Source organism: Falco cherrug, chromosome 3, assembly GCF_023634085.1.
Source record: "Falco cherrug isolate bFalChe1 chromosome 3, bFalChe1.pri, whole genome shotgun sequence".
Lineage (NCBI taxonomy): Eukaryota > Metazoa > Chordata > Aves > Falconiformes > Falconidae > Falco > Falco cherrug.
Window position 1 is genome coordinate 103,715,323 of NC_073699.1, and position 23,804 is coordinate 103,739,126.

Here is a 23,804-nt window from a genome sequence, read left to right on the forward strand (position 1 = left end):
TGATACTAAAAAATCATTGCCAGGATAACGAGAGCAATCCATGGGTTTGTGTAATTATTGCAATGTTTTGTTGTCCTTTAACTTTTCATTAGTAATTTTATAGAGGATTTGGTATTAAACTTGACTGCCTTGATGTTCAGCATGTTGAAACGCATTTGGCAGGCCTGAAGGAGATGTGGCTTTGCAGCCCATCCCGCTGCAAAACTCATAGGCTGTGGGCAGAGCCACAGCGGCCTCCCCGGCCCCCCACCCGCCGTGCCCACCTGCCCAGCTGGGGGTCTCTGCACACGTGGGGCAGAGGATGCTGGAATCATCGGGCAGCCTCCGTCACCCCCGGGGGCTGCTCAGGTAACCCCACCGGCAGGTCCCGCCGCACCTCTCAGCTGTGACAGGCACAGCCAGCCCCGGGCTGCCCCGGCAGGTTCTCAGGGCGTTCTGGAACCCTCGAGGCTGGAAAAGGCCGTCCCACATGCGGGGCGCTGCCTGCCGCAGGCATTGCTGTACCACCGTCCCCCACAAGTGCCACCATCCCCCACAAGCAGCGGGTGGATGGGTGGCGGGGCGGCCGTGGCGGGGTGCCCAGGCTGCAGTGCCGGGCCAGGGGGCAAGGTCCCCATGGCCCTGGGGCTGTGACGGTGCAAGGGCATGACACCTTGCCAAGAACACGTGGTGGTTACCTGTGAGCATCGGCTGCTCCCTTCCGGCACCCGCGGGGTTTGGGGGCCACCTCCCCCCCACTTCCCACCCACCCCCGGTGTTACCACTTGTCATTGTCTGGTTCGGCCCTGCAAGTGTGTAGTTGCTACGCACTATTGTTTCAGCTTTGCAACTATACAGTTACTGCATGTTATTGTTTCGCTTTGCAACGATGCAGGTGCCGCGCGTTACTGTCGGGTTTGGCTTTGCAGCCGCGTTGCTGCCGTGCGTTACCGTCCGCGCACACACCGCGGGGAGCTGCTGCCCACCCGCTGCGCAGCTCCTGCCGGGGGGAACGGCGCCCGGACCCCGCCGCCACCGCGGGGCTGCTGCGGGGCCGCGGGAACGGCTCCGGGGACCTCCAGACCCCCGCGGGGCAGCGCTCGCCGGGGGTGCGCGGCTGCGCCGGGGGGCGATGCGGCGGCGTGGTGACCCGGCCCAGGCTGGAAGCCGCTCCCCGCCGGGCCGCTGGGCGGTGCCTGCGGCCCCGCTCCGCCCCGGGGGCACGGCCGGGCGGCCCCGCTCCGCCTCCCGCCGGCGGCGGCGGCACTGGGACCGGCCCCGGGAGCAGGAGCGGCCCCGGCAGCGGCAGCGGGAGCGGCGCGGGTGAGCGCTGCGGGCGGCGGCGCGGGCCCCGGGACAGCCTGCGGCGGGTGGCGGCTGCCCGCCCGCCCCGGGGACCCTACGCGCCCCGGCGGGACCCTGCGCGCCCCGGCGGGACCGGGCGCGGCGGAGCACGGGGGTCTCCTCGCCGGGAGCGGCGGGGTCCCGGGCCGGGCCGGGAGGCAGAGTACGGAGGTGCCGGGGGAGCTGGTGGGCGACTGCGAAGCTCACGGCGGGCAGGGGACAGCGCGGTGCGCGGGGCCGGGCGTCCCCAGCGCCATCCCCAGCGCCATCCCCAGCGCTGCCGCCTCGGCAGGGCTGCTCGGGGTGCAGGATGCCCTGCTGGCGGGCGGCCGCGCTCTTAAGTGATCCAGGCGCTGGCCTTTAAATATCGACTGTCGAACAGGAGTAGCATCCGGTGGCTCTTTTGCCTCGGCATTAGCACAGCTGGCATGTCAGAAACAGTGTTTTCTTGTCTTATTGACAAGATCATGTAAAAATGGAACACGCCTTCAAACCACGCAGGAAGAACTCGAGAAAAGTTCTGTGTGTGGGAGCAAAACAGCACGGAATGGAGCCAATTCATTCCTCTTTCTTAAGAAGATATAATGGGTCACTTAAGGACATGTCTTTCTGCTTTCTCATTGCTTTTGCAGGACATGGAGGGTCAGGAACTGCCTTATGTGCTAATCGACCGTATAGGAGGGAAGCATGGAGTATATGAAGACCATGTTGAATTTCTGGAGAAACATTTTTGTCTCGTCACCATGAAAGAATATCTTGAAAACAAGACATTTCTCAGCAAAAAGATCACTGCCATTTATATGTGGTATTACAAGCCAGTTATCAATGAAGAGCTGCTCCAGAGCTTGCCTAACTTGAAGATACTTGCAAGCTCTGGCGTGGGAATAGATCACTTGGACCTGAACCTCCTCTCCAGCTATAGTGTGAAAGTGTCCAACACGCCATTTGCCGTTTCCACCGACACTGCAGACTTGGGGATGGCTTTGATGCTGGCATCTTCCAGGCGGCTTGTGGAAGGTAATAACTGAAATTATTTTAGTCTTTTTATAGGAAAGGTGACTCTTTCTTTGAAACATGCAGTTAGAAAGTGCGTGCTGATGCAAAAGTGACCTTAAAAGTTACAGCAAAATACAGCCATGAGGGAGAAGTTAAGACAGGTCTGTTGTGTCACAATAACTCGCATGCAACGCAATACTGTTTCCAAACATCAGCAAGGCAGACATGCTCCTCCTTTAGACAGCCTTAAATTCAGGCCTCTTCTCCCTCAGCCTGTAGCCACTTTTTCATTGTACTTATTCACTGCAGCCTTGCTTTTCAAGTTTTAATAAAAGGGGATTAAAAGAAGGTATTCTCAAGGAGGCTTGAAACCTGTTGTTGTGCTTTAACCCCAGCCAGCAACTAAGTTCCATGCAGCCACTTGCTTGCTCCCCCCGCCCAGTAGGATGGGGAGGAGAATCAGGAAAAATGTAAAACTCGAGGGCTGACATAAGAACAACAATAATAATAGTAAGAGGAGGAGGAGGAGGGGTAATGAAAAGGAGATAGGGTGAGAGGAATAAAACCTGAAAGAAAAAAATGAAGTGGTGCACAATACAATTGCTCTCCCCTCACTGACCGGTACCCAGCCAGCCCCCGAGCAGTGCTCCCCCCGCCCCAGCCAACTCCCCCTGGTGTATATACTGAGTGTGATGCCCCATGGTATGGAATATCCCTTTGGCCGGTTGGCATCAGCTCCCTCCCGGCTTCTTGTGCCCCTCCTTGCTGGCAGAGCACGGGAACTGCTAAGTCCTTGACCAGGGTAAGCCCTACGCAGCAACAGCTAAAATATCCGTGTGTTATCGATGTCATACTAAATCCAAAACACAGCGTTGTACCAGCTGTAAGGAAGAAAATTAACTCTCCCACCTGAAACCAGGACACCTTTGTCAAGCTGCCATGTATCTGAGTCATTACAAGCAAGCTGTCCAGAAACCTGTTCACCATGCTCTGTGCTTCTTTTCCCTGCCCACTTTGAGGTACCTGCAGGATAGCTGGGAATTGTATTTTGGCTTTGCTGAAAGTCTCGGTGACACTACGGCTGATTCAGCAGTCGTGCCGTTCCATGTTTACAACGTGGGTGACAGTCTGGCACCGCCAGTTTCATAAGCCCCACTGCTGAACCGCGGTGAGCTGCAAGGCCGCGGTTCGTTCCAGCGGCGCAGAATCTGTCCTGCCAGCAGAGAGGGACAATGGGCAGGGTGGAATGTACCGCGCAGGGGGCTGCTGCTGTGGCCTTGGCTGCCTGGGCTGCCAGAGAGGGGCTGGGTAGGTTTCTATCTTAAGCAAGAAATCAATGTCAGATGTCATACCGACAGTGCAGCATTATTCACTTCTTGTCCAAAAGCACAACAATATTATGTGACTGCTCCCGTGCTTCTGCCTTGTCTTACTATGAAAACTGGGGAAAAAGTAACCAGATGTTGGGGCATCCTTTACGCAAGATTTTTCCTTCTCTTCCCTCCTCCAAGGCTACCAGCTCGCGGTTTCCCCTGACACGGAGTATTTCCCCGCTGACTGGCTGGGGGCTGAGGTTTCTGGGGCGAGCTTGGGGATCGTGGGAATGGGCACCATTGGCTACAAAGTGGCTGAGAGAGCCAAAGCCTTTGAAATGAAGATTTTGTACCACAACAGGAATCAGAGGTAAAGCTGGTTACAGCTCTATGGAAATTGTGTTTTGTCACTGCTTTTAAGTGTTAGTTGTACCTTTCACTGTCGATCTGATCTCCTGTTCTCTCTGTGTTACGACAGGATGATGTGCTCTCTGCACTAACAGTCGTTTTTAAATACAGTTATTAAGTACTGTGCTGGGAAGAAGCAAGGGCCACAGACTATGACCAGGCTCACCCAAAAGTCCAAATCATCAGGCCAGCTCGTGGTGAGAAGGCAGGGCAAAGGCCAGACTGGGTCTGAGGGGTGCTGGGGACTAGCCCTGCTGCGGCATTACCAGGGCAGGGGCTGACAGCCCCAAGGGAGCTGCCGTGGCGTCCTGGGATGTGGGGGAGCCCTGGGGAGCCCGACAGGGACAGCCAGGGCTGGTGGTGCCCTGTGGGCCATGACAGTAAGTCACTGCCTTATCATTGGCTCTTTAAGTGGCAAAGTACATACACTTGCTTCAAGATGGTTGTTATTTCCCAATGTATGCAGAAACAAAGTGAGGAGGGAATTGGAGAGACATATCTCACCAGTCCACCTGTGAGTCAGGACTCCCTGGGCCTCCCTGAAATGTTGGTGACACTGCAATAGGCTGAGGAAAGGAGAAGTGGTCTGGGAGGACATAACTCCCATGACTTACATGGGGCAGGAATGCAGGCAGAGACAGCTCACCCTTTCAGAGCCAGCTGGCAATGAAGAGCCAGGTTTGCCAGCCTGCTTGCTGTCTTCTAGATGGGGTTCATGTGCCCTTCACACACGCCGTGACTCCCTCCCATCAGGCCTGTCCCATCCTCTCCTTTTGCAGGAATCTGATGGGAGCTGGGCAGTACGTGCCCAGACCCTGTCCTGACAAGAGACTGAACGCATCAGCAGGTCCTGCAGTGCATGGCTTCAGCGAACCAGCACTGATGCACACAGCAAGCAGGCTGCTGCTGGCACAAAGGTCTGAAGATTTAACCCCTACCCTGTCTTGGGGGTTTCCTTGGTAATTTTCGGATGAGTTACTTTTCACAGAGTAGGGAATTAATGTCAAACATCAGTCTTGCTTTTGGATTGGAAAAAAATCTCCATTACCATCAGAAGGTGTGACACATGCATTTATTTTATGATTTATTCAGTGCATTTACACGATACTAGTTTCTTACTTTCCATCCCTGCAGGTACGGCACTACCCCTTTGTGTATAGTGCACTTAGTGTTGTGGGAATTAACAGCTTGACATTTTTATTTAATGAGTTTCAGTCAGATAACTGGCTAACTGTTTTGCACTACAGAGTGAAGAAAACTATCCAGAAACCTTTTCTTTAATGGTGATTTGAACTTTTTCTTTTTGCTTACTACTGGCCTTTAATTTTGGGTTTTTTCCCCTCAGAAACAAGGAAGAAGAAAGTGCTGTTGGAGCTATTTACTGTAAGAAGATAGATGATTTGCTCCGGCAGTCAGATTTTGTGTTGCTGTCTGTGAACCTGACTCCACAGACACGCAAATTGATTGGGAAGAGGGAGCTGGAGCTGATGAAACCCACAGCTACTCTCATTAATATCAGCAGAGGTAGGGTCCAGAAACAAAACTGCATTATGGTTTGCTGGTGTAAAAAGTCCTCGGAAAACTCAACCCTAATATAGCGTCTGTCACTGAAATTTCCAGTAAATTCTCTGATTACTGGATTATTTAGATATCTGTGGTCATATCTCAGCAAAACATTGAAGCAGTTCTATAATTGTGAGTGAGTGGGTCTCTAAAATGTTAGTGAGCTTGGAGCACTAGAAGCCTGTATATATTTGTATAATCTCTTACTCAAGCTTTTTATTTATTTACCGCGGTGTTGCTGCTAACATATGTCAGTGTGGCACAGCCCACTCTGGTCTGGCACTGTACTTTGTTTTATGGTACTGTGTACTGTATTTAAAATTCCTGACTGTCCAACTCTGATGCACATACCCAAGCTTCCTCCTCCTGCTTCACCACACTCCCTCTGCTACCACTTCTGCCTTGTGAGCATCACTAGCCCTGTCGTTTGCCTGACCACTGTGCGCAAAAGGATAGGGAGCAAGCAGAACAGAATACGAAAATAAGATTATCCTTCTTACTGTAACCCAGGTCTGGTCGTGGATCAGGACGCTTTGGTGGAAGCCCTTCAAAACAGAGTTATTAAGGCAGCTGCTCTGGACGTGACATATCCTGAACCTTTGCCAAGGTAGGACGTGTATCTCAGTTAAAGGAGTCTGTGTGCATGGTTCAAACGAGTTTGCCAGCCTGTGAGAAGTGACATGATTTTGTTTAGTAGGTGTCCATGATGTATGTGCACTAGTCCTGCTGAAACAATGTCCCCCGTCCTTCCGCCCTAGCCAAACAAAATTCACCCTGACTCACTTGGAGGATTTGTTGCATAAAAAACGCACAAGCGAGGCAGCAGTCTGAACTCCTCCGAGTATGCTTGGGTCATGCAATTAGTTTCTATTTTTAATTATTATTTCCCTGGCTCCCTTCAGATGATGAAATAACAGATGAATGCTCTGGCAGTGACTTAGCTTGGTGTTTCTTTTCCTTTCCCAGGGATCACCCTTTGTTAAAGCTGAAGAATGTTATAATAACTCCTCACATTGGAAGTGCCACCAAAAAGACACGCCGCCGTATGATGGAGAACATGACCGAAAGCATAGAAGCAAGTCTTGCGGGTCTTCCTGTCCCCAACGAAGTGTTACAATAAATGGCCTGCATTTGATGTTAATGTCATTAGCGTTTATCCTAGTGTGATGAACTGGTAATTTGAGCAGTCTTAATGTAATTCTCCTATGTGTGTTATACAGATAAAATGTGTAACACATGGGTTTGGTTTACTTAAATAACCAAAAGTGATTCGGTGTGGAAAACCGCAGTATTTTGCCATGAATGTCAATGAAAAACTCAGGAGTCCAGAGGCTTGCCTTGGTGTAATTTATTTTGCTCATACCCTCTTAAAATTGCCTGTTGAGGTCACACCAAGCCGAAGGCCAGCGCTGCGCTGTGTGGTGCAGCAAAGTGCGGTGTGTCGGGCCGGCTGTGGCTGATCCCCAGCAGTGCCGCGTAGCCGTTCCTTTTGCGTTTAGCCATGTCCTGTTTCTGACTCCCTCTTCTGCGTGATACTTCTGCGTGCTTGTGGTCAGACAGACTTTAACAGGGCCACAGAAGCGTATCAGTGATCTGCTTACTCTGCTAAGACCACTCATGAAGATACTAAATAAAACGGTCACTAGTGCCTGGGGAATGCCACCAGCGCACCGTCTCTGGTTTGCCACCACTGCTTTCAGCATGCAGGCTGTTGTCATATTCCATTTATTGAGCTTTTCATTCACCTGCCTGCCCTTGTCCTGGGCCTTGCCTTTTCCCACCTGACCCACCGGCAGGCTTTGCTGAAGTCTGAGAAAAGAGCTTTGCTGCATTTTCCTTGTCTAGGGAATCACTGGTTCTACAGCCAGTTGGGTGGGTCTGAGCCATCTCTTACAGATTCACGTCATGTTTCATTAAGATATTTTTCTTTTTATTTACCTCTGTAGATCCGATTATTTTTCAGTATCCTCAGACGTGCTGGGCTGTTTGCACCGCAGCAGGTCAGTCGCACAGCCAGTAGCTGTCCTTTGCCCCCTCCTGCTCTTCCCCTAGCGCAGCTGCTTTCCTTTGATCCTTTCGTCACCGAAACAGCCCTTCGGCGGGGCTCCCACAAACCAGGTTTACTTTCTCTTCCAAGGTCGCTCGGCCAGGCGGCCCGGGCCCCAGCGCCAACCCCGCTGCGAGGAGCCGCGCATGCCACGGCGTCCCTCGGGCTGTGCCGTGTCTGTCATGCAGGGAGAGCGTGCGGCGGCGTGTGCGGAGGGGCCGCCCCCAGCGCCGGCCCGGCCCCCTCCTGCCGCCGGAGCCGCCCCTGTTACCGCCGCCCGGGCCGGGCCGGGCAGGCCGCACCGGGGGCTCCAGCAGCATGTGGGGCGGCCGGGCGGCGGCGGGCGCGGCGCGGGAGGCCGCGGTGCTGCGGTGGTGCCGGGCGCTGCACGGCTCCGCCGCCCTGCGCGGCTCCAGGAACCTGCTGAGGAAAATGCTGCGGAAAAACAAGTGGGTGCGCGGCGCGGGGATGGCGGGCGGTAGGCCCTCCCGCCGGGCTGGGCCTCGCCGTGGGGTTGAGGCTGGGGCGGGCCGGGGCTGCCGGGCCTGGGCGGCCTCCGCCGGTGGGGCCAGACCGGGCCGCCCCCCTCCCGCCTGCGGCCTGGCGATGGGGCTGCGCGCTCGGCCTGCCCGCACCGCCGCGCCGGGCCCTGCCGGGGTGGTTGCGGGGGTGCGGGCTGTGTGAGGGGCTGTGGGGCGCTCCCGTGTTCTCGGTGCACGGGGCAGAGCCCCCCGCCCGAGGGGCAGAGCCCCCCGCCCGTAGGCAGAGCCCGGTCCCCCTCGGCGCAGCAGCGGCGGTGCCCCGGGCTCAGGTAGCGGCGCCGCGGGGCTGTGCCCGGTCACCCCGGCCTCCCCGCGGGGCTGTGTGCAAGCCCGGGGCAGCTCCGGCCGCGGGCGGGGGGCGCTGCCCTCTGTAGCCCCCGCAGGGGGGCTGCCCGGGCCTGGAGAGCCTGGGGGACGCCATGCACCTTCAGGCGGTAGCGTTTCCTTGCAGGGGGAGCGTGCTGGTTCTCTTGAGCTGCTGAAAGCTAAAGCCGATTCCCTTTCCTTTTCCCAAAAGGAAGAAGTTATGGTATGATAGCCCTACCCTGGGATCGAAAATGGTAAGTGCAGGCTTTCAAGGTGCTGTGTTTGTCTGTGCCCCGAGGAACAAGCTTCTGCCGTCTTGACTTCCTTTGGGAAAAGCATTTTGTGATGGAGCAATAGCGGAATGTTGTGGATGAGCACTAGGGTAGGGCTCCGCATGCCGGGATTGCTGCTGAGAGGAGCCGTTCAGCTCCCGGTGGCTGTTTCCTCTTCTGTGTTGGTCTTTCATCTGTGCCAGCACCAATGAGCTCTTGCACACTTCTGAGCCCATAGCAGAGAACTGATCCAGATTAAACCTTTTCTATACCAGCTTAGAGTCACTTTTACAGAAAACAAGTTTTTAGGTTTGTTTTCCAAACAAGCAATACATTTCAGTTCATACATGCTGTATCTTAGAAAATAGAGTTGTTGAGCTGTACAACTTTCTACTTTCTACAAGATAATAAAGAAACTAAGAAACCTTGACTGTAATACATGAAGGTCAAAGATACTGTGAACAGAAATATTCTGTGTTGAAACACCTGATATATTGAACCTATATAAAGCCACCACAGCTGCAGTAATGGCATTGTGAGAGCATACTTAGTAGTGTGCACAGAACTGTATATAATTGTCTAGTACAAGTTTGTAACTGCTAATTAATGTGTTTTGTTTTGTTTTTTTAAAGATGTATAAACCAACCCAGTTAGCCTCTCTAACGAAAGACAACCAGATAAAAACTAGGAAAGAAGATAACATACGCTGCAGAGTCTTGAATAGTCTTATTCATAAAGCTGTGGCAGAGATGATGACTACCCCCGAAGTTAATCAGGAACTTTATGATCTCAAGCTGGAAATCTGCAAGGCAAGTGCCAAAGCTACAGCTTGTGTTGAGCCGCTTTTGCTGATGCCTTGAGGTCGGTGTGGTGCCCCAAAGGAGCTCCCCCGGGTGGTGTGATGCGTGCAGAAGGAGTTTTACTGCATTGTTTGTGATGTGGCAGAGCACAGCAAGATGAGCCTCTGGATTCACCTCACCTACTAGGAGAACTTTGCCACTATTGTACCTGGCTTAGTAGACCTTTGCCACTATAATGCAAATGCAACTTAGGCCAACTAAATTGTGATTCCCCTGGTATGACTTTTTTTCTGTTACTCAGACATGTACTGTTTGCCTTGCTCTTTCAGGAGGAGCAACCTGTTTTTACCAACATAAGTGTATCTTTTCAAGGGTCTTTTCTTTGTGCAGCTTTGTGAGAGTCGATACCTCTTCGTGTCCCTCACCAGCATCATTACACAGGCAGAAGACTTAAGTGGGGAGATTAATTAAAAATAAAAGGCAAGCCCTAGAGAATGGTGTTGGCAAGCAAGGTTCCAGAAAGAATTGGAATTTGTACTTAATTGTAGCTAGTGTTGTCGTAATTCATGGGTTTGAAAGGGATGTTAAAGTTCTGATTCAGGAGGTCGGTCTCCAAGTTCTTGTTTGTTGTCTGTAGTTTTTTTCTTATATATTTACTGTTTTGTTAAGATTAAGTGATACCAGTGTTGGCTTAAAAGCTGGATGGGCTTAGCTTTGTTAGAGGCATGGGATAAAAATTGCACCTCGTAGCTGCATCTATGACAAAGGGTTTGTCATTTCTGATTGAAATACATTTTTTTGGCAGCTGAATTCTGTCATCAGACAAGTAATGAAAATTGCATGGGCAAGATGAATCTTTTGGCTCTATATGTGCAGTATCCTTTGTACAGTATTTCTCTCTCTCTAGGGTTTTGAGGATTGCTTGTCTTGACTCAGATGGCCTGTCTGCATAAAAGTACTAGCTGGTGCAGGCAAGCTGCAGCATTTCTAGGAGGGGTGGCTGTTAATGAAACAAGGTACAACATGAGAGAGGGAATAGAAACAACCTTCTTCCAGATATAGCACAGATTTTATCACAACTGCTTAGTGCTTAAGTGTTGTTGCTGCACTGGGACATGGCTGAGACTCAGTTCTGATTTGCTCTTGAGCCGTTTCTGGTCTGGTATTGTTACTTCTGTTATCAAAAGAAATCTTCAGTAGGCTTTCTGCAATCTGTCAGAATTTGGTTTTTTCCATATCAATAGTTACAGTTACATAATAGTAATACAAATAAGAATCATGCTTCAGGCCTGGTACATCAAAATTTTATCCACTAGATAGCATTACTCGTGTGATGATGCAGAAATGGCTTGGGTTAGATAGGGTTATGTGCTTACGTTAAACTTGGTGTGGGAGATGGGGAGGGTTGATCCTGCAGCAGAAACGGCAGTTAATGATCACAGTGGGTTTTGTAAGAGTTTGTAAGAGTCCTCCTCCTGAGGGAGGAGTTACTTGGTGGAAAAAATTAGCATCTGCCTTGGTTTTCAGGGACAGTCCATTCTGCCTTAGGAAAGAGTAGCAATGTCAACAGCAGACTGTGATAGAGTGATTTCACTTCTGGAAGTACTCTGGCGTTGTCTTTTCCTGCTGATGTATGTAGACACCTATCTATTTGAATTGGTTTCTGGACTAGATGACCTCTGAACTGTGCTTTCGAATGGGTAGTTTACGCTTTCTCCCTTCGGTTGAGCCAGATGGGTTATTAGAACCTTGCTGAGTGTACTTTCCTAGCGAGAACCTCTTCTGTAAGATGCTGCTAGATGCAATGAGTGACAGTTATAGAAATCTTTCAGAATCCCATTTGTATTTCAGAAGTTTATTGTTCAGGGAGATTGTTAGTCTCTCTCATGTGTGCTTTGGCCCCTGCACTCCATGTGTTTCCAATTGCATGCATGACCGCTATGAATGCTGTCTGTGAGTGAGCTAGAGCTTCAGGCACTGGAGGTTCCCAGCAGGCTTTAGGACTGGAGAGACTCTTACATTACAGTGGCATGCAGGACATCCTTTTTTCTGTCAATATCAAAACCAAACTCTGGGTGACAACAAGCTGGGCAGCATCACAGGTCTTTCTTTTGCAGAAACTTAACACTTTCAACTGTATTCCAAACCAGCATGCCATAAATTGTTTTTCTGGACTATTTGCGATGGTAGCACTGTTGTGTTGACTAAATGTAGTGCTGTCAACAACATACAGGTGTTGGCAGACTTCTCCTCCATTTAGTTTCAGTTGAAGAAGAGATTAGGCAGCAACTTGTCTAATTAAAAAGTCCTTTCAGGTACTGAACGCAAATCTTACTTGGTGTTAAGCTCTGGCTCTGTGAAGGCAGGATGTAATTACGGTTCTTAAGAGCAGAGATGGAAGAAGAGATTCTCCTAAGAATTTACGTATCCAATCTGGGTCACTGTATGCTTATTCATGAACTAGAGACTTTGTTACATATGAAGTATGTGTAGATACATAATTCTAAAGAAACATTGGTCTTTTTGCAGGTGTCCCTGTCATCAAACTTCTCAGCATGTCGCGTGTACTGGAATCCTGCTGCTACTATGGAGAAAGATAGTTATGTTGGAAGGATACTGCAGAAAAGTGCTCCGCGTATACGGTACTGCTATGGGATAAACAGTTAGACCACTTCAGAATTCTTAAGTATTTCTAACAATCTATATCTGACCAGTTAGGATGCTTTAGGTTTTTAGATGTTTGGAGCATCTCCTGCGATGAGCCTCACAGGGAGGGATGGCTGTGTCAGACCAGCTGTGTGTTCTGCTGGAGCACAGCAGGCTTATTTGGCTTCTGTGCTTTCCTAGGCTTGAACTGGGCTGAGCAGAAGAAAGAGGTGTCAGGGTGAGGTTTCACTTCATTGTACTAGTGATGGGGGGCTGGGCATACTGTGTATGACAGTAGGCCAGAACATGATGCTGCACAGGAGGACAGGCAATTACAAGTATTTCCTTACAGATTCACTGGGCAATTCTGATTGCTAGGGACAATTTGGATCCCTCCGGAAGGGATGAGTGATATTACAGAAATTCTTCAGAATACTGATATCAAAAAATAAATGTTGGGATGCTACCGTGTATTGTGATGCTTTTATGCATTTTTGACAGAGGGATATCAGAGATTTTTCTCTCCCTTTTTCCTTGGCTTACCTGCTCCTATCCAGCCAATCTGTTGGAGGATCAGGAATTCACCCCATGGGGAGAGCGGCATTGAAGCATACCCGTAGAGCCATTTTGTTTTCCCGTTTCCCTAGGCTGTGTAACTTCTGCTCCAGCACTGGGCTCTCTTCTCCTCCCAACAGCGTCCACTCTTTGAGAAGGAATGTTGCTGGCTGGGAAGAAGACGCGGAGAGCGCTGTCAGTCTTTCCTGCAGCTAGCATGTAGGGCTAGTTGTCTTGCCCTGCTGTGAGGGCTCTGTCCCCCACTGCCCACCCCTGCGGTGGAGATAAGGAAGCCAAATGAAGTGGGGAAGGACCCACGCCAGCCTGTGCGTATAGGAGGCAAATCTGTTCTCGTCAGTACTCAGTGGGATCTGCAGCTAGTAGTTTTTGTATGCTACACGTTCAGAGTTGGGGTTTGTGAATGGATACTGTAAGTTTTGCAAACCATATCCTTAAATTTGCAGTACTGCTGGAATTAATTTAACATATTTTATCTGTCCTGGAGGTACTGTACTGTTACTTATACTGGTGAATGCTGTATTTTTGCCAGGTATCTTCTGATGAGTCGGCAGATTCTAGGAAATGTACCCCCAATAGTGTTTGTAAAAGACAAAGAAGCTGCAGCTGTAAAAGAGGTAATTGTAATCTTTGACTCAATGTACAAATACAATCATTTGCAAACACGGTAACTTAGGGTACCATAATGCTTAGGAATGTGGAGAGAGATGATCATTCAATTGCTTTACCAATCTATATTAAAAATTAGTCTTTGCCTATACCCTTTCCTCTTCATGTTCCAAAGCATTTTAGCAAAGAATCTTGAGTAAGGCTGAGGCTTATGTACAGTGTAAAAGAGTCCTTGTAGCTATTGTCTCATGAACTTTTTTTTGATGTTACTATCAAAATTTCCAAAGTGAAGTTTAGAGAGAAGTTTGTTGGCCAGATCATTAGGCCAATAAAGAAATCCTAAAAAATGAATTTATAATTTTAAAGAATAATATAGGGTAGGCAGTTGTCTGTTGCGTGGTATATGTGAGGTGAGGTCTGAGGAGGGGTCTTCCACCTTGTTAGTGTTACATGTCTTTAAAATTCCATTTAATCCAATTGGTGATTTTAAATTTTTTTTTCCCAACCTTTTTCCATCTGTGAATAGTTAAAAAGTTTCTAGGGAAGTGCAGATCTTTGCAGAGGACGTAAGCTCACTGATACTACTTCTTTTTTCACTTTTAAAATTATCTTTGCTACTTCACATTTTCTGTGAAGGTGTTGATAGTTTTAACTAGTTAAAATATTGCTAGAATAACAGTGTTTTCTAGGAATTTGCTGTCATTAGGACTGTGAAGTGAGGCCTCTTAAATAGTGAGGTTTCCACAAGAGAAAGATGACTTCAGTGAGTAGAATTTCATGAAAAAAGTCTCCTCAAGGTGTTGATGTGAGTGGAAAGAATGTTAATTGAAAAGAGCATGTTCACACGCCTATGCCCTGAAGTGCCTTACTCTGAGATGTGTTACTATTACAACCAGTTACTGTTAGTGGCTTATGGGCTCACGCAGTGGGTGTTCGCAGAGCTGGAAAGGGTAACGAGAACTTCAGACTCTCTAGAAACGCAGTGAACTGCTTGACCTTTCTGTGGTCAGAACCATTCCGAGTTTCAGGCCACTATACTGATGCACAGTGCAAATGTTTTTCACCTGCATTAGCATCAACAAAAAGCACAAGAATAGAAGTCAATTAAACACTTCTGAAAGCTATTTATATTTATTATTATGCTCCTGCTAGTCAATGCAAGAAATTTTATGCAGCAAGTAACGAGTGATTATGGAAGCACTTTGTCATTACCATTACTCTGTAATTAACGTACCTAGATGGAGCTACAAGAATCTACTCCTGCAGGTCCTGCCTTTCAGGTCTGTTACTGTTCCCTTAGTCACTGTTTCTCAGACTTACTCTTCTTGAAGAAGAAAACCCCTGGACTACCTTACATTCAAGTTCAGTGCATAGGCACCAAGAAAGTTAACCACAGAAGACAAGTAAAAACCTTCCTTGTATAGCTTCTGTCAGTGTGTGGCACTGGGAAGCACTTAGATGGATTGTCTTTTGACACTTTGCAGATCATTGGGTTGATGTAGTCCACAGGTTTGAGTAACAGGCCTTGAAATAATGTAGCTGAAGCTGATTTTTAAGTATTGGAAGACAGGGAAGAACCATCCAATTCAGCTCTTAGAATAAGATTGAATTAGAAGGGAAACACTGTAAAGAAAAGTAGGAATAAAAATTTCAAATGAGATAAAATTTTTACAATTGGGCACTGTCTGTAAGCACTGAATAGACTAGATTCATAGCATTTACTGATTAGGTACCATGTTAAAAGGGAGTTGGGAATCCAGTATTTATATGTAATTGAATTGCAAACTCGCAGAAAGGGGGAAGACATGAAAAAAATGCTACTGTGAGGATGTTATTAAAAAGGATTTGCATGACTGAAGTAAGACCAAATAAAAATCATGTATGTCACACAATCCCTAGCCAATTGTTAAGGATGTTCATAAGGCCAAAAAACTTTAGGAATCCCTGCATCGGTTATGCTGTTTGATACACTTCCCAGGCAAAAGGTAGAAGCAGTTCCTTGTAAATGGAGGAGGGGACTATTTTGGAATGGTTTTGCTAAATATTCCAAACACTTAGAAAATAAAATATTTGCTGTTAGATACTTGTGTGTTTCATGTAGGTGTGAACAAAGTAAATTTCATACAAGACCTTTAATGTGCATTGTCTTCATGTGCTTATAGGTTGAAGAATTACTGTCAATTGCTGATTTTGGACCTCCAGAAGAAGAAGAAACATTATCTCAAAATTATTCTAGGTGGGTTTTTTGAATCCAGATTGTACAAGTGTCCATTTTCATCTCTGTTGGCCAACTTAAATTGGGTATTATTTGACATGGCAGAAAGTATATTTTAATTAGATGTGCACACTGTTGTTACCTCAGAGTTCAGCAAATGGTGTTAGGAAGAAGCAGAAAGTAGAAGAGAAAGACTTTTTGAAAGACCTTACAGAAAAGGCATCTCAGCTTTTTAAAGAGATCATTTGTGCTCTTTTATTAACAGAGTAGGCTACAGAATAGTTTAGGACAAAACTAACATGTAATCCCAGAAATTAAATGTAGAGGATGGCATTTTATTTTGTCGCTTAAGCTTTCTTTACCAAAGTTACACCCATTTATTAAAATTAAGGGAAAATATTTCTTATTATGTATGCTCTGGTTTACTTTAATATTTTAGTGCAGTCACATTTTCATAGGCTGTTTTGTTGTTCTTGTGCACAGGTACCTTGCTGCAGACCACAGGTTTGCAAATATGGAAAGGGGAAGTATTTTTTATATGTGAAGTGGACCTCTGTTAAGTTGTGGAGAATGACTGAGCTGTCCCATGTAAGCACAGCACACGTGCTTTCAGAGGCAGCTGGCCCATGAGGTGGTACCAGATCACAGTCTTAGAAATCAGCAGTGTTTGATGTCCGTACTCAGAGCGATGTAGTTGTTGGACTTGTTACTTGCAGACCCAGTACTTGTTCTGGTATTAGTATCTTTACATTTATGAGGGAAATATTTTTAGAATTTCTAAGAATTCAAGACTTAACATGTTATAATTAAATTTTTTAAAAATGCTTTGCAGGAGTAGTATTTGTTTCTTGCTGGTAGTTTTCTCACAAGAATAGAAGCTCTACATTTACCAGTACTCCTCTGCTTCGCGACTTTTTTTTGGTATAAGTTTGGTTTGTTATGCATGAGTTACAAGTTCAGTGACAAATCTCTTTAACTTAAAGTAAGTTAATTTAGCATTCTTCTGTAAGGAATTTTGGTATGGAGGGCTGAACAATCTATTGGAATAATGATTCTGTGGACAGGATGCTCTCAAAGCCAACAGCCTTGCACTTGTGTGCTGCAGTCTGTTGGTAGAAATGCTGTTTGTGCCTTAACATCTCACAGGACAGTTCCCCAAGTGCAATTCAGAAGGAGCTTCCTGGGGGAAATCATTGTTGTGACAGACTTTCCCACAGGGCACCTAACACTCTTTGTCTTGTTGAAACACCCAAGTCCAGCTGAAGGTGCCATGTGCTGTCATTCATATGTCTGCCTGTGTTTTGGGCACGGGTTGTTGCTTCTCACTTCTTGGAAGAGCTGGGAGAAGTCTAAACTTCCTTGGGGCTCCCAGGTCAAATGCTCACCCTGTCGCCTATGCACACCTTTTCCCAGAAACAAGCAGTTTCCTCTGTAATGCAGTTGCTTTATTGGCTTCCTCCCATTAAATCTGTTGACACAGCCTGTCCCTGGACACATAGCCTGGTGGCATCTCTTCCTTCTTAATGCAGGGAGCACAGTGCTTGACACAGTGCATTAATAAAGGCAAACTGAAACCTGCAGTTTATTTCTGTGTTACTCAATTGTCACAGTTAGCATTGCCCTTTAAAATATACACAGGGCAAAAAAAACCCCACAACATTGTTTTCTTTTCCACAGTAAAGCCTTCTCTTCAGCAACCCAATCTTCAGATTCACCTGTGCGGTCTAATCTTTTTGGTATTGATCATGAACTGCTGAATAAGCAGATAATGGACTACAAAAGACTGAAAGCGGCAAGACATGTGGAAGGCATTGCCTGGACAGAAGAGCAGGACCAGCAGCTTTCTAAGATTCAGAAGAAAAAGAAAAAACCAAGGAATCCTCCTGATGATGACATTACACCACAGAAGTACTTACTGGACAGATATGAAGCTGATTACTGGGATGATAACACCGAGTTGGTCTCAGACTATGAACTGGAGGGTGAATTACAGGAAGAGGCAAATGAATTGGAGGCAGATGGCGGCAAAACTGTAAGTCAGCCTGCTGATAAACTGCAGTGAAGCGAGAAAGCCAGTCCCTTTAAAGTGAAGGCTGCCAACAGCAAAAAAACAGACTGTTGTAGATACTGAAGGATTAGTTTTGAACAGCCTGTTCACCACTTCCTCTTTCAAACTAGCAGGTTTGCCACACATGGGGAGGTTTGCTAGCACAAGGGATGTAAGAAAAACAAAAATGCTATTTGTGACATCCTGTTAAGCAGCTTTCAAGCTGCTGCAGTTGTGGGACTTTCAACCAGAGAGCAGCAGTTTTGTAGTAACAACATGACGTAGTGCAGCACTGAGTTAAAACTTCCTGCAGTTCTGATGATTATTTCTAATAAAACTATGGTTTCTGTGCTGAAATAAAATGTCAGGGGTTTTTTTCTTTCTTTTTTTTTGTTTATTTTTATCCAGATCACTCAAACAATCACAAAGTGATGTTGTCTGTTTTTTGAAGGTAGGAAGGAAGAGGGAAGCAAATTATGACGGTGGTGTTCAAAGGGCAGCCTTCGGTGCACAAAGATCAGGACAGGGTATTCTCTAGAGGACCTCGTGTAATGGGGGAACTCTTTCCACAAGACAGTGAAACTCATTGAAATTATGGCCAATAAGAGTTACAACCCTGAAATAAAAAGAGTATTTATTTTACTGTTCAGGAATGTACAGTTGTGCAAGGGGAACTTCAGCCAGAAAAGAATGGAGAACTGCTCATCTGTTGGGTGAAATTGGCCAAAGCATTGACCATGACTGAAAAAATATATTAAAACTTAAAGGCAGAGAAAAAGCAGCAGAGAAGAATGCCCCAGGAACTGTTTGAGATTTGGAAATGGATGGGGAAATCACAGAAAAAGTGAAAATAAAGCTTTCTGGCTCAAAGCAAGTAAACAATAGCATGGGTGTTTAAAGTCAGAAGGGCTGAAGCTTCCAAACAAGTTATAACTAACAAGGTAGTAAACCAGGAATCCTACCAGAAATAAGGAACATTTCATTCCATTAATTAATAGGAAAGTAAAGAGAGACTATGCAGGGGAGGTTGTACCTACAGTATGTTGCTCTAGATTATCAAAAAGATGTAAAAGAGAGCAAGTATAAGCTCCAGAATATAAAAACCAGTCTATAGAATTTTTAGGTTGAAGAGAGTTCAGGTCAGCAAAGCAAGCACTGAAATAACCATTGACGCATATTTGAAGATTTTGATTGCCTGTAAGAATATGGAGAGGATATGGGCTATGAATGTCCATAGGTGATTCCTGTAAACTGTATAGAGCTTGTATTGACTAAGGGTCAGGACCTTATAAACGTACGCATCACTTTTACCAGGATACGTGTTGAAGCTATAGCTCATGTTGGTACTTGCCCAGCTTGAGGTAGGTGAATAATCCCACAAATTTCAGCGTGCCTGTTCAGGCTTTCCATGAGTTCTTCCTGAATTCCACGGGATGGACACACTTTGAAGTAGATGCTTTAGTTTGTTTTCCTGTGAGTGAAGGTATTTACCACGTCAGAAGCTGTTTCCGTGCAGTATCACTGTCACAGCCAGCCATGAACTTGCTGCAACTTGGCAACAAAGCTCTTTTACTTTTTGAATGAATGACAGGAACCTGTTAATTTGTACTTGCTAAGTGAATCCACAGAATACTAATGTCTGCACCTTTAGTTTCTGCTGTATAAAATGTCGACAGTCCTGACTCAAAGGTTAAAAGGAGGAAAAAACCCTCGACACCCGAACTACTCCATGTTTGGTTCTTGAAAGAACAGAGAACAAAGGTTATTACCTCTGCCTCTGGTTCAGTTGGGGCAGCTATAGACTGGGCTTGCACTTCAGGGGTTAGATTTCATCTGAAAACAACCAAACCCATTCTCGCCGTCAGCCCCAATACCTTTACCCCCCATTAAGCACATGAGGGCAGTTCACCTTCACTGCTTGCAGCAGCTGATGGCAGAGAAACCGGGCTCTGGCTGGGGTGCGCAGCGGTGGGACAGCCCTATCTCAACCTGACCGTGAGGAAAACGAAGCAAAAGCAACCGGATTTAGGAGAGATGGAAGTCTGAAAAAGTGACTAGGCGGGACAGACTGGAGGGAAGCAGCAGCCCAGGGGTATCTGGAGGATGGCCCAGAGTGGTGGGGGGAGCAGCTGCAGCCCTACCCCCTGGGACCGGTGCTCAGCATCCGCTGCCTTCCCTGGGAACCTTCCCCTGCCAGGCTGCCAGCCTAACAGTAACCTCAAGGCTTTCATAGCCATAAAAGACGATAAATGAATGTAACACTCCGAGCAATACAGACTATAAGCGCTTGCAGAGTCCCTTGATTTGGTTTATATGGGTTGTGCAAGCACAGGTGGGGAAGGGACTCCTGGTCCCCAGTCCCCTACCTGTAATGGCAGCCGTGTGGTGCAGTCCTGTGTTCGGCTGTTATTCCTGGTTAGGGATACGCCGGTGGGACTAACGGCTATGGAACTTCGGCAGGACTAGACATGCAGCTGAATTTAAGCAATTGGCACCCCTGTGAGCATGTGCTACGCACTTGTGTTTGAATCAATGTGATTAGTCAATGACAGTTTTTTTTTAAAAAAAGAGCTTTCATTGCTTTCTATAATGGTCAATCCAAACCTTCCCAAACCCTCAGGGACCCTGCCAGTGTACCATTCAGATCTAAGTTTCAGACTGAAAGTAGAGGAATACCTGAGTTACACCTCCAATCTGGTTATTTTCCTGAAGACCTGGTCCTCTAAGGTGCAATCTTGAAGGGGCAGTGAGGGCATGCAGTTCCTCTGCTTCATTTTAGCCAGTCAGTTTGATTTCTCTGGCCCCTGTGAGACCTTGCCATGAAAGTGTTTATGCATTTCCAAAACAGAATTGTCTCTCCAGGAGAATGTCTCCAGCAGGCAAGCTGACAGTGAGAAGTCTACCAACTCTCTCCAAAGCACACAACTCAAGGAGGGTGACACTCTCCTTACTCATGTGAGTCAGAAAAGCCACTGACGAAACCAGCATCATGCCAGGGAAATTAGAAAACCACGACACACATCTCGCCAAAATCCCATTTTCTGTCCAAGGAATTAGTTATTTGTCATGAAAGCCAATGTACCCTTAAGCCTTGCTTGCATATGTAAAGCCAAGAAATGTAGAGTAAAAGCTCACCAAAGAGAAATAAATTAGTACATTGCCCAATGTGTTGCCATTTTGTCCTATACCTAACTCTGCAAGAGGGTAAGTGAAGACAAAAAGCTTTAGTTTTAAAGATTTCAAAGCTCTATAGAATGTGCCCTATCAAACCAGAAGGAAGTCTTCATTAACTGGAGAGTTACTGGGTGGCGTGCACGTTTTTTCTTGCATTCAGCCACTGCTGATAGCACATTGCTGCACTGCACTCATTTGTACTTTAAAATCTACTACGGTGAAAGACTGGTCATCCTCGTAAACACCAAGCCAACAAAGCATCACGCTTCACTCTGTACGAATAAAAGGGCAGAAATGTTTGTCTAGTGTGGTAATTAATTCTGACTTTTTTTGTAGTATGTTCTTCAGGTAGTCCTTACCTGGTGGGCTTTGCTCAAACTTGCTGGAAACCAAACTGTAATGGAGAACACCATTAATTTTGGTTAATTACTCTCTCTCTGGCTCCAAGGAGCAGGTAAAGAAAGCAAGAGAGAGGAAGCACAGCCATGGGCATGGGTGGAGCGAAGTGGCAGTGCTACAGCAGGCGTGGAGACCTGTGGTGGCTGGTAAAGGAGCGAGTGCTGCGGCCCGCAGCCATGGGCTGCCACGGATTTCAGCAAATTACCTGGGACATCCCGGCATCGTTTCAGGTGATGATTGTTTTATTCTGTAGGTTCAAGCAACATTTGTAGCCTTTCATTGAACCATCTATAATTGCAAGGTTTATAAACCTTTGGTTATTGGTGGTGCTCAGTGGCTTTCCACATGCAGCAGCGCAGGTGTGCCCGTACCTGGCTCCCACACTAATGCCTGAAGTCAGTCCTTACTCTCTTTGGTGTGAGGGTTTCAAGGGTGCTGGGTGCTTGACTCAGGTGCTAGACCAAGGAGTCTGTGACTGTTTCTGCTGGTGTGTGCCTCAGGAGAAGGAGGCTTCTCTGTTTCCACTCTTTCCTTCTTCAGTGGATAACTGTGGTTCGGGAATTTGCAGTGGTCCGCAGCTGTGGATCACAAGACCTTACTGACTTCATTGACTTTGCCAACTAATCATCACCTGGTTGTGAGGAGAGGCTTCAAACAAACGGCGAGGGAGGAGCTGCTGCTGGACTCCAGGCAGCTTAATGCATCCTTGGCTGCGATCAGACCAGAAAGTCCCCTGGGAACACGGGGTGGCTCCTGAAAAGAGAGAGCCCAGTGCAATGGCACTTGGGTTCTCTGCTGGCCTGACAGCAAGCCGCGATGGCAACCGCAAAATCGCAGAACAGTGGAGGTGGGAAGGGACTTCCGTGGCCCATCTAACCCAACCCTCCTGCTCAGAGCAGGGTCACCGTGGCAGGCTGCCCAGCGCCGCCCCAGCCGGGTTTCAAACAGCTCCGAAGAGAAAGCTCTGAAATCTCTCTCGGCAATTGCTCCGGTGTTCAACCACCCCCACAGCAGGAAAGTGCCTTCTTTTGTTTCAGGCAAAATTTCCTGTGTTTTAGTTTGTGCCTGTTGCCTTTTCTGTCCCATGACAGCACTGAGGAGAGCTGGGCTCTGCCCTCCCTGTGCCTCCTGCCAGGTATCTTCACACACTGCTGAAGTCCCCCTGAGCCCTCTCTTCTCCAGGCTGAGCCCTCCAAGATCTCAGCCCCGCCTTCTACGAGGGATGCTCCATGCCCTATACCATCAATAAGTAGTAACACTGAAATAAATTATCATCTTAATGTTAAGCCTAGGTTTAAGTACCTGCTAAATGAGAGGCCAAGACTTGCTAAAGACAGGCAGCTTTTCTACAGCATATTCCCAAAGAGGAAGCAGGCAATTAAAAAAAAAGCAAAAAAAGAAAACAAGCTACCATTCAGAAGCACTTAACCCAATTCTCGAGCAACTCCTGAACTCCAGGGAACACGTGGACAGATAACAAAAATCCCCATCTACTACAAGCTTATGTCTAGAAAATACCTGCAACTAAAGTGGTAAAACACCTATCCAGAACCAATTCTATGGCATGGAAAGACAATTGGGTCTCTGTCATTTGACAGGCCAATTGAAAAGAAAGGATCAGCTCTGCCAGAGAAACCTTGCACCTTCCTAAATGTTGAACCGAGCACCAAAGGAAGTGCCTGACATTTTGTCCTAGCCCGATGCTTTTAAACAGACAAAAAAATCAATGAGAAAAGTCTGTTGAAGGTGAGGCAGCTCCATTCGCAGAGCGAACGCTGCTCACACAGTCAGTATGCCTTGCCTGAGTGTTTGGCTGGAGAGTAGGTCATCTTTCCTGAGCAACGATCAAGCCAGGCTTTAATGATTACCCACACAGCACAGAGGGAGGTTGTCAGTTACGAGACTCCAGAGATGCATCGGTGGCCAGTTTTTCTGGGGAGGAAGCTGAACTCTCTCAAAATAACAACTATGTTCTTTATCTAACTTGTCACAGTTCATATATAGTGAAAGAGCCACCAAAAGGCTTACTTTGCATGTTTTCTTGCCCTGGGCAGCACAGCAGATCTGAAGAGGTGATACACAGGGTGGGATGCCGGTCGCTAGCACCGCGGGCTTTGCTTGGTAGATCTCACATAGTTATTATAGTCTATGGAGTGTGCACCTCCTTAAATATTCAAAAGCAAAACAGTAAGCAGTGACATGCTCAGATACCTTCTCTTCATTAGGAGGCATGAGAGCCAGATTGTCCATTGCTGCTCATGCCGTGCCATCTCTGCCACCAGGCAGGACCTCGGACACCATGGAAGAAGCTTGATGAGAACCAGGGTGTGAAAGCAAATGGTGCAGATACGCAAACACAGTTGTGCCAGGCTGCATGACGCTGCACCATGCACCTGCATGCTGCCACCTGCAAGCCCCAAACACGTGGGCTTTCTGCCCCTCGCAGCCCTGCTGCCCTCCCGGCAGCCATCACTGCAGCTGCCGAGCGGGACTTGCAGCTTCCCAGCAAGTGGGTATTGGGCCCCAAACACCCACAACCGAGCACAACGCCCCGGTAGTGTGCTGGGGAGG

At 47.5% G+C, this 23,804-nt stretch overlaps 2 protein-coding genes across 4 annotated transcripts; both read left to right on the plus strand.

Moving 5' to 3' along the window:
• The first annotated feature begins 1,198 nt into the window (after positions 1-1,198).
• Positions 1,199-6,931, plus strand: LOC102053302 (probable 2-ketogluconate reductase). 2 transcript variants are annotated; one of them, XM_055705401.1, is made up of 6 exons: positions 1,199-1,302; positions 1,956-2,340; positions 3,831-4,002; positions 5,386-5,564; positions 6,114-6,210; positions 6,570-6,931. In XM_055705401.1, exons 2-6 carry the CDS (start codon positions 1,959-1,961, stop codon positions 6,721-6,723), a joined length of 984 nt encoding a protein of 327 aa, XP_055561376.1. In that variant the 5' UTR covers positions 1,199-1,302; positions 1,956-1,958; the 3' UTR covers positions 6,724-6,931. The 2 variants fall into 2 exon arrangements, with proteins under 2 accessions (XP_055561376.1, XP_055561377.1); XM_055705402.1 differs by lacking the exon at positions 1,199-1,302 and adding an exon at positions 1,330-1,509.
• A 952-nt stretch (positions 6,932-7,883) lies between these two features.
• RBFA (ribosome binding factor A) lies at positions 7,884-18,022 on the plus strand. 2 transcript variants are annotated; one of them, XM_055705399.1, is made up of 7 exons: positions 7,884-8,099; positions 8,710-8,752; positions 9,403-9,579; positions 12,100-12,212; positions 13,322-13,406; positions 15,561-15,634; positions 17,291-18,022. In XM_055705399.1, exons 1-7 carry the CDS (start codon positions 7,969-7,971, stop codon positions 17,673-17,675), a joined length of 1,008 nt encoding a protein of 335 aa, XP_055561374.1. In that variant the 5' UTR covers positions 7,884-7,968; the 3' UTR covers positions 17,676-18,022. The 2 variants fall into 2 exon arrangements, with proteins under 2 accessions (XP_055561374.1, XP_055561375.1); XM_055705400.1 differs by having other exon boundaries at positions 7,984-8,103.
• The last annotated feature ends 5,782 nt before the right edge of the window (positions 18,023-23,804 follow it).

Bases quoted from the DNA above. Each gene is read 5' to 3' on its own strand.
- RBFA (XM_055705399.1), top strand. From the start codon at position 7,969: ATGTGGGGCGGCCGGGCGGCGGCGGGCGCGGCGCGGGAGGCCGCGGTG. The intron at 8,753-9,402 runs GTAAGTGCAGGC...GTTTTTTTAAAG, and splicing joins CTACCCTGGGATCGAAAATG to ATGTATAAACCAACCCAGTT. The intron at 9,580-12,099 runs GCAAGTGCCAAA...GTCTTTTTGCAG, and splicing joins TCAAGCTGGAAATCTGCAAG to GTGTCCCTGTCATCAAACTT.
- LOC102053302 (XM_055705401.1), top strand. From the start codon at position 1,959: ATGGAGGGTCAGGAACTGCCTTATGTGCTAATCGACCGTATAGGAGGG. The intron at 4,003-5,385 runs GTAAAGCTGGTT...TTTTCCCCTCAG, and splicing joins TACCACAACAGGAATCAGAG to AAACAAGGAAGAAGAAAGTG. The intron at 6,211-6,569 runs GTAGGACGTGTA...TTCCTTTCCCAG, and splicing joins TATCCTGAACCTTTGCCAAG to GGATCACCCTTTGTTAAAGC.